This window comes from Sycon ciliatum, chromosome 10, assembly GCF_964019385.1.
Source record: "Sycon ciliatum chromosome 10, ocSycCili1.1, whole genome shotgun sequence".
Classification (NCBI taxonomy): Eukaryota; Metazoa; Porifera; class Calcarea; order Leucosolenida; family Sycettidae; genus Sycon; species Sycon ciliatum.
The window spans coordinates 13,251,916-13,261,277 of record NC_088652.1 but is presented as its reverse complement, the minus strand read 5'-3'; the positions used below and the strand labels follow the sequence as shown (position 1 = coordinate 13,261,277).

At 45.5% G+C, this 9,362-nt stretch overlaps 1 protein-coding gene across 1 annotated transcript; it reads left to right on the top strand.

Moving 5' to 3' along the window:
- The first annotated feature begins 1,060 nt into the window (after positions 1 to 1,060).
- Positions 1,061 to 2,751, top strand: LOC135826066 (uncharacterized). The gene is made up of 3 exons (XM_065338707.1): positions 1,061 to 1,449; positions 1,714 to 2,004; positions 2,152 to 2,751. Exons 1-3 carry the CDS (start codon positions 1,332 to 1,334, stop codon positions 2,475 to 2,477), a joined length of 735 nt encoding a protein of 244 aa, XP_065194779.1. The 5' UTR covers positions 1,061 to 1,331; the 3' UTR covers positions 2,478 to 2,751.
- Positions 2,752 to 9,362: the final 6,611 nt, after the last annotated feature.

Sequence of the window (9,362 nt, the reverse complement as noted above, 5' to 3'; positions counted from 1 at the left end):
CCCAAGATGATGTGGTCGCACGGCTTTCCTTTTAAACTTTATAGTATACAGATTGTCTAAATGAGTCTCTCTCTCTCTCTCTCTCTCTCTCTCTCTCTCTCTCTCTCTCTCTCTCTCTCTCTCTCTCTCTCTCTCTCTCTCTCTCTCTCTCTCTCTCTCTCTCTCTCTCTCTGTCTCTCTCTCTATATATATATATAATTATATACAATGGAAGCGGTCCTCACCAAGAAAACACAATCCGTTGCTACTCCGAGTTTCTTGAGTTTTTCAATCGTCAGGCAACTTTTCTAACTGTTAGAAAAGTTGCCTGACGATTGAAAAACTCAAGAAACTCGGAGTAGCAACGGATTGTGTTTTCTTGGTGAGGACCGCTTCCATTGTGTACTAGCTCCAGTGCACCCCAGCGCTGTTGAGCCCTCTTTGCGGTGGACGGGACCACTTCCCCCTGTATATAATTATATATATATATACTCAATCTGCGGACAGAACTGTTTCGTCCTTTGTGGACTCGTCAGCGCAGCACAGAGGAAATGAGGCCGAACCTAATAGCAATGGCAATATATATATATATATAAATATATATATATATATATATAGATTGAGTATATATATACATTCGCCTGGGCACGCTTAGAGGCCTTAATCAGCTGCGGCAGTTGGCAGGGGATAAGTCACGGTGGAATGGCACCCCGCGGCACTCATCTTCCTCTGCCGAGCCGCGTCCTTGACTTATCCCCTGCAGGGTGAACATCGTGCACGAACAGTCTACCGTCTTTCTGACATTGCCACTCGAACTTGACAATAGAAGCTGCTTTTCGTATGTGCAGTTACATTGATGGTGTTTTTGTCTTATGTTTGTGAATCCTTCCCGGAAGCAAATGCTGGTTTTTATGCATTCGTGTAATTACTCAGCGTTATTTGCAATAATAATAATAATAATAATATATATATATCTTTCTCTCTATCTCTCTAGCTTTTTTTAATATATAAAAAGCTTTTTTCACTCTTCCCTGCTTGCTAGTTCTTTCGCCCCAAGACAATGTGGTCACAAGCAGGGAGTCGTAAAATACCGGGAGGCGACACGAGATGCACAACCGCGTCGGATGATTGCCTCAGCTCGGGCACGAGTGCTGAGACCTCACGCGCTGCATGGCGAGGGACTTCCCATGAGGTCAAAGCGGCGCAGGTCATGCAAAAGGACGCGTTCGCTGTTTGGTCCAAAAAATTTGAAAACTCAATAAAATTATCCTGCACACAACGAATCCAGTGTCAGCAGTTCGTTTTGTTTTTCTAAGTAATAATACTTTGTGCCTTGGCCTTCGAAGTAAAGGATGATGGAGCTTGACAGAGATGACTGCCAAAGTGATGAGTCCACCGTGGAAGATGTAGATGACGCCACGTATTCACTTGGTGACCTGAGTTGTGGGGATGTTCAGCTGTGGGCTACAGGTGAGATTCTTTCGTTTGCATGTTTTTGTCTCTTCCTTGTGGACACGAATGTATAATCTGTAGCATACCTAAGTGCCCGAACTGACCCGATAAATTAGGTGGTCGACACCATCCTTTTCATCCTAGTCTGCCCACGATGCATTGTCTGTTCACTGTGACAGGATATTTATTGAAGTCCTGAAAATTTACGTGTGTACCTAGTATGTATCATCACCGTAGATGATGTAAACCTCCATCCTCAAACCATACTTTGTCTATGTGCAGATCGATGTAAGAGTGGTAGTGCCATCATGGTGTACAGGCCTATGGAAGGTGCAGTGATCCATGGAATTTGCAAACTGCTGACAATGAGACAGGCGAGTGTTACTGAGGCGACGGAGTCATTCCTGCATGTTATTATGACACGGTCACACAAGGCATCAGGTACTGCAAATCTGCTACGCCAGGAAGTGTGCCAGCTGAAGGCATGCAAGGGTGCTGATATTTCGCAAGCATGGCAACAAATGCTGTCCGTCATCGCAACAGCTATTCCCGAAGTGAAAATCAATTGTGAAGGTCAGTGCGTTTTGCATGCATGTTGGAAAAAAATTGGCTTCTGACTAGGTATGCAGACTAGGTATGCAAACGCTGGCTTTTGAATACTAGTACAGTCTCTGCAACCACCAGTCCTTATATGTTGTCTTTTTCTTTTCTCTTCTTCAGATTTGGAAGTTACATCTGCAGTGCTAGCGAATCTGATAAGCTACCTGCATGCCACGGCTGCCGCTGCTATCAGGAAAGCGTCAATAGCACCATCCAAAGCGGCTGAAGCCATCCCCGAACCGGTGATTGACAATTTGTCTCACCTTGCTGAAAAGTACCATGGTGGTTGGTGCTTGGTGGCCGTGCGGCGTGAGCTGGAAGGAGCAAGGTGTCGCAACGACAACTTGCTGCAGCTTATACCTTTATTTGGCAAGGATGCCGTGACAAGCCTTCAGCCTTGTTTGGAGAATTCAGGTGGCCCGGCGTGGCTCGGAAGCTCTGTATAAGACACCACACGTCACAGATAAAAACAACTGAACCAGTGATATGTGAATTTTGCGCTTGTGTGTGTGTGTGTGTGTGTGTGTGTGTGTGTGTGTGTGTGTGTGCTTCTGTGATAAGTGGTATAAGCAGTCCACAGGGTATTCACCTTGAGTGCATTCGCCGATAGTGTGACTTTCGTCGCACAGAACCTTCTTCAGTTGGTCAGGTGACTCGGCGTGGCTCGGAAGCTCTGTATAAGACAAAATACGACACAGATAAAAACAACTGAACCAGTGATATGTGAATTTTGCGCTTGGGTGTGCACGAGCATGCATGTGTGTGTGTGTGTGTGTGTGTGTGTGTGTGTGTGTGTGTGTGTGTGTGTGTGTGTGTGTGTGTGTATGTGTGCTTGTGTGTATGCTACTGTGATAAGCGGTACAAGCAGTATACAGGATATTGACGGGTATTCACCTTGAGTGCATTCGCCGATAGTGTGACTTTCGTCGCAGAGAACTTTGCTCAGTCGGTGAGGCGACTCGGCCTTACGTTTCCTGAAGGCAATGTGTTCAGAACAGTTATGAACAGCTATGAACAGTTAAGAAATGACAAATATTGTTTGCAGTTCATGGGCCATATAGATGTGAAACACTTTGAATGCAGAAGAATGAGGATAGTGGCATCAAATACTGCATGGATTCTGTTTGATATGCTACTTTTTTTTCCCTTCCATGGAAAGGTGAGTACATCGTCGAACTTCATCTCGAAACTTCACACAAACCTAGAATGGAACTTGGACAACATGAAGGGGCCATGGGCATGGTGTGTTTAGTGGAGAACTATTCCGAAAACAGGGTGTCATTCGCATTGACTCAATTCAAATTTGAGTACATTTCGTGAATAACTTACCTTGACATTTCGTCGTCTCCAAAGCAGTGAACTTCCAAAAAAAAAATTAAAAGCCACGGCTCAACCTAAGGTAATGCGTGGTACGTATCAGAAACAATCAGCTTTCGCTCTGGAGATCCAGAATAGCCTCGAAGCATATAGCAAAAACAATTGAGAAAAAGAAGATGACGACGACGTTTCAATCACGCTTCAAATTTCGCGGGTCGAGTGCGGCAATCCTCGGATCGTGAAATGTGTGGCGTGTCGCCTCCCGGTATTTTACGACTCCCTGGTCACAAGGCTTTCTTTTTAATTTTTTATTGTGTACAGATTGTCAAAATCCGCGATATTCATGTTAAAACAAAATGGCGTCACGATTTATTGAAAGTGGTATAGTAGGGAGTTCAGTCACGTGACAAATCAGCTGAAAACAGCCTTCACGCGGGTCACGTACATTAGCATGGTAGCGGTGGCACCATGGACTTCGCTGCAGTTTTTGTCGAATTGCTTTGTCCTGCTTTCTTTTTCAAAGTTGAAAGTTGGTGCGTTTGATAGCTGAGGTCTTCCTGCTCGTTTTGGTGCCGCACTTGCTTGGGCAACTGTAGTTTGAGCTTTTTGTTGTGAGGAGTGTAGTTTTCAATTGGATTTTTCATCCGTTTGGAGGGAGTACACGGCCAGGAAACACCCACCATCGTGTTCAGCGACCTCGAAATATGTAGAATAGTGCTTTCTTCTCGAGCTGGGGGATCGCTCTTCATCGCGCTTTCAAGACTTTCACCTCCTGGTCGCCCAAAATGAATGAATTTCTGGACCCAATATGTTCAAGCGCTAGGAGTGTTTCAGATGATTTGTTGGCCCTAGTGAAAGATTGCACCTGACGGAGACTTTCGCTATTGCGACAAAAGTGAGCTATAATTTTGTATTCGACTCGTCGCCTTGAAACCAGAAAGAAATTGCTATGGAGTGGTGCTCGGACATGGATCGCGTCAGTGATTGGATTGTACGCATATTTCACTTTTGTGCATTTTACATGTAAAATGTACATGTACATGATTGATCAACTGTGTGACAGCCGCAGTAAAGTTGGGCATCAGAAGATCAAACTGTTGTATTTATTATTTTGTACATGTATAATACAACCATAGCCATCAGTGCTCACTTCAATTTCATAGTAATGGAACTCGTGTTCAATGGATTTAGCATTGTTGCTATGGTGGTTGCTACGGGCGCCGCGCTCGTTCTTATTGGTCATCGCTTGCCGAAATATTATATATTGATCAATATTAGGACTAACCAACCTGTATTGCACCTATATTACACCTATATTGCACCTACAAGCCAGATTTCATAGCATTCTGACAATATTGTAATGTTGCTAAGCGTTTTCTAGGCTTTCCGGAAAACCCTGTTGGTGCCACAGCAGTATGGCATTCCGCATATTATTATTACTTGTATTATTATTATTAACTTTTATTTTACTAGGGTGTTTCCCACAGACCTATGTACATCATGATGAAGGTTGGCGTATGACTTTGACGCCTCGTATCTCTGGTATCCTTCAAGATTTTTCATCCAAATTTTCTGTGCTATCTCCTGTACTGTAGTTCTTCCCGAAAACAAACGGTTTTCTTGGTTTACTACGAAAGAAAAAAATACGGTGATATCCCTAGGTATAGTTGGTGGTACGAGTGTTCAAAACCATTTGAACTTCATACTGTTCGTCTTCTTTTTGACATGCTCTCTTTCCCTCGTCCTTAGCTTTTGTTTGTTGAGAGCTGTTTTGGCTTTCTCCTATACCTCTGGGGGATGCCAAGTGATGGTTTTGAGAGGCTGGTGATGGCTGTGAGCGAGAGTTTGCCGATCGGCGTCGTCCTCGCTATAGCGATGAAAATACTAGTTACTGCGCACCTGGCAGATATCACAACACGTCGGAGCGTCCAGGAGCAAAGGAATCTTGGGTTTTCACTGGAATCTAGTTCCTCCAGCATCGTGTAGCCCACCGTCGGTGAATGGCGGTCCAGAAAGGTCGAACCTGGTCTTCTGCAGCATCTCGCAGTCCTGCGAGGCACACTGAATACGCCTGTCATGTATTCTACAAATAAAAATCACGAAGTAGTGGACTTTACAGTGATGAGTGTATCCTGTATGCTGCAAAAGACGCAGGAAATGTGACTGGTGTCTGTACACTCAGTGACTGGACGCCAACACCCCAGTCTTCTCCTGCAGGATCTGTTTGACATTGACATTATGCAGTAGGTCGGCATTGACCTGGTTTGGCAGCTATCGTAATAGTATCTGCCTGGTTGGATGTAGCAGGTTGGTGTTTGCTCGTCGTCCAGTCCGGAATTTTCTTGTAACTCACGGTGGAGTACGCGCAGGGTTTGTGATCATCCCTGTTCACTTCAATATTATCAAACACAACGTTCCCTTTGTCACTCATCTTATCCTGAGTACTGAATTTGCTGACAATATTGCACCACACTTGTCACAACCTACCGCCACTGCTGGCGGTGGCGACTGGTTCGTCAATGGCGGTGACCAGGCTGACTGACTAGCTTCGAGACAGCGGCCTCGTTGTCAACCCCGCGGCAGCCTGTAAAGGTTGATTTTATCGATCCAGCCTCAGCGCCATGTTGACGATGCCCTAGTGACTGTGTGTCATGGATTACCTTGCCATCAGCGGTCATTGCCGTCCACCTTGATGCAGCCCTCAACAACTGGCTCAGCCCATGGGAGTCTCAAGTGGACAAAGTTGTTGCCAAAGTAGCTCAGAAGATTGGTGCATCGTGGTGTAGGTGAGCACATAACTAGGACTTCCCAGCGCCTATTTGTCCAGGCTGCGATACTATGTGACATGCTGTACTGCACATTCTTTTCAGCACTGCAAGGCCGGCAGCTGGACCGACTGCAGGGGCCGCGCACATGCAGGCCACCTGTTGCCAGTGCAGCATTCTGGAACGTTCCTTCCTTCTGAGATCCGTGGAATAATAACTTTCTTTGCTTCAAAGCAAGTTGCTTACCTTTCTGTTGTGCTCCCAGTGTCCTTACAACAATAACCTACAGCAATGTTTTATTTTCCTTTCCATTCCCCAACCAATGAATACTACGATGTCGATTCTATTTCTGAATACTTTAGTGTGTGCCCGCGCACGCACGTGTGTGTGTGTGTGTGTGTATACCTCACTCGCCACTCGAAGTTCTGTTCCCCATCACTGGAACACTGCCTGTTCTTTCAGGACCTGCCATCATCTGCGGATAAGCATTCAATGATTGTATTGTGTGTGTGTTTCATTCAGAATCAGATCCGCTATCGTTGCTATAAGAGAAAATCTGTGGGTTCACATCCAGTGCATTTGTAGATTTGCGTGCTTTTCTCGCCACGGGCGCATACATGGGACATTGTGTGTGTGTGTGTGTGTGTGTGTGTGTCGGTGTGTGCGCCTGTGTGTATGGGGATATTGTCTGTATCGGCTTTTGTCTGTGCTTGCATGTGTGAACATGAAATTGTTCGGTTCTGTGCATGCTATTGCTATGTTGTATATTATTGTATGTATGTGTGCATTTCCACGAACAGTGTAGATGAGCGTGGAGAGTGCATTCATCCCTCATCAACTACTTCCCCTTGGGCTTACGAGAGTTTTTTCTGCGTACCTCTCATTTTTGTTTTTTTCTCTCTGATACTGTATTGATGCCGGTACCTGTACCTCGATGTGTTCCTCTATCTGCAGTCACCTTGAACCTTCGGTCAAGTCAACGTTTATTGTGCTCTACTTATCGTGCGAATCAAAATAAACAATAATAACACAAGTCGTGCTAGAGTGACGACATGTGCGTGTAGTCTGTCCCTCCAGGAAATCGCGATTCCACGGATGCAACAAATTTCGCGATTTTCGCCCAAACCCGCGATTTTCAGGAAAATCCGCGATTTCCCGCGCTTTTTTGTTGTTTTCTGCACTATATCTCACTTTTTTATGCACTTTTCACGCAGTGCTTTCCATGATCCTGTAGGTTATTTGCACAGTACGACTCGTACTACTATACTCCCAAGTAGATATACGATGCAACAAATTTCGTGATTTGGCCCAAATCCGCAATTTTCTGTAAATAATTCCGCGAATTCCTGGCAAGTTCTGCATCATTCCGCACTTTTCGTCGCATTTTTTGTTGCTTTCTGCCGCAATTTCTTGCGCAAGTTTTCGAGAGTTTTTTCCGCAAATTCCCGCAGGGACAGTGTAGTAGGGTTGATGCGATGGGACGTTATAATTAGGTGGAACAGAACACACATTGGGCAGATTGGTTGGGCATCATTGATTGTGCTCAGTCTAAATAGTGAACATAATAATTATCTCCAGTGACAGACTGTAGCGGCTATCCCCCAATAGGTAGCTGGCACTAGTCGCTACTGCTTGTTTGACAGGTGCCGCCAGAACCCCTGTTGTGTCATGCTATAGATGCACATGCCCTATTCCGGGGCATACTGAGGTACTTTGATTTTGTTGACTGCACTGATGTAGACAGCATCCAATAGTAGTACTCGTAGACCTTGGCTCTTTGTAGGTCAACCACCATCGCATGGATTGATCGGTGACTATGCACTTGGAGGTTGGAATAGCCCGCGCTGAACAGATCTTGCCATGGCCCAGGGAGTGAACTCGCTTACTCGACTATCCCGATTTTAGTTAACCAGCATGAGTGGTGCAATTTGTCCATACCATGTTGCGAGCTCACAGTTGTTTCGGCAGGTTTTGAGCTGCACCACGAAACAAAGCGAAATAACTGCGTGACTGTAGAGCAAGGAAGCGGCGAGACGGCACTTCCAGGACTAGACAGGCAGTAGAGATGTGTTCACAGCACGAGCAACCTCTCAAACCCTGCCGGTACTCCACAGTTACAAGAAAATGTCGGACTGGACGACGCGCCAATGCAAACCTGCTACATCCAACCAGGCAGATAGCTGCCAAACCAGGCCAATGTCGACCCACTGCATACCGGTATGTCAATGTCAAACAGATCCTGCAGGAGAAGACTGGGATGATATTGGCGTCCAGTGTACGGACACCAGTCACATTTCCTGCGTCTTTTGCAGCATACAGGATACACTCATCACTGTAAAGTCCACTAATTCGTGATTTTTATTTGTAGAATACATGACAGGCGTATTCAGTGTGCCTCGCAGGACTGCGAGATGCTGCAGAAGACCAGGTTCGACCTTTCTGGACCGCCATTCACCGACGGTGGGCTACATGATGCTGGAGGAACTAGATTCCAGTGATAACCCAAGATTCCTTTGCTCCTGGACGCTCCGACGTGTTGTGATATCTGCCAGGTGCGCAGTAACTAGTATTTTCATCGCTATGGCGAGGACGACGCCGATCGGCAAACTCTCGCTCACAGCCATCACCAGCCTCTCAAAACCATCACTTGGCATCCCCCAGAGGTATAGGAGAAAGCCAAAACAGCTCTCAACAAACAAAAGCTAAGGACGATGGAAAGAGAGCATGTCAAAAAGAAGACGAACAGTATGAAGTTCAAATGGGTTTGAGCACTCGTACCACCAACTATACCACTTTCAATAAATCGTGACGCCATTTTGTTTTAACACGCATACGGTCCACTAATTCTCTCTCTCTCCATTTTTTTAAATTAAAAGTTGTATTGAACTCTTGCAAACTTCTCTGCTTGCTAGTCTGTGTCCCAAGACGATGTGATCGCCGAGGCTTCCTTTTTAAATTTTTTACAGTATACAGATTGTCTAAATTATTATTATTATTATTATTTAGAAAAGCGATCCTGTCAGCTTTTCTATTATTGTGTTCACATGGCAGAAAAAACGACACCGCTATGCTACGTAAGTTTCTACGTAAGGTGCTCGGTATTTCACTTAGGCTACGTAAGTCTCTACGTAAGGTGCTCGGTATTAGATCTACCAACGCATGGTAGCCGTGTGCTGTGCACGTGCACGGCAGACATTGTTCAGTGCATGCAGTCCGCGGATCCGTGTTCGGATGTGCATGCGCGAGGAA

Coding starts and splice junctions, on each gene's coding strand:
- LOC135826066 (XM_065338707.1), top strand. CDS start 1,332: ATGATGGAGCTTGACAGAGATGACTGCCAAAGTGATGAGTCCACCGTG. Junction 1,450..1,713: donor TGTTCAGCTGTGGGCTACAG/GTGAGATTCTTT, acceptor GTCTATGTGCAG/ATCGATGTAAGAGTGGTAGT. Junction 2,005..2,151: donor AGTGAAAATCAATTGTGAAG/GTCAGTGCGTTT, acceptor TCTCTTCTTCAG/ATTTGGAAGTTACATCTGCA.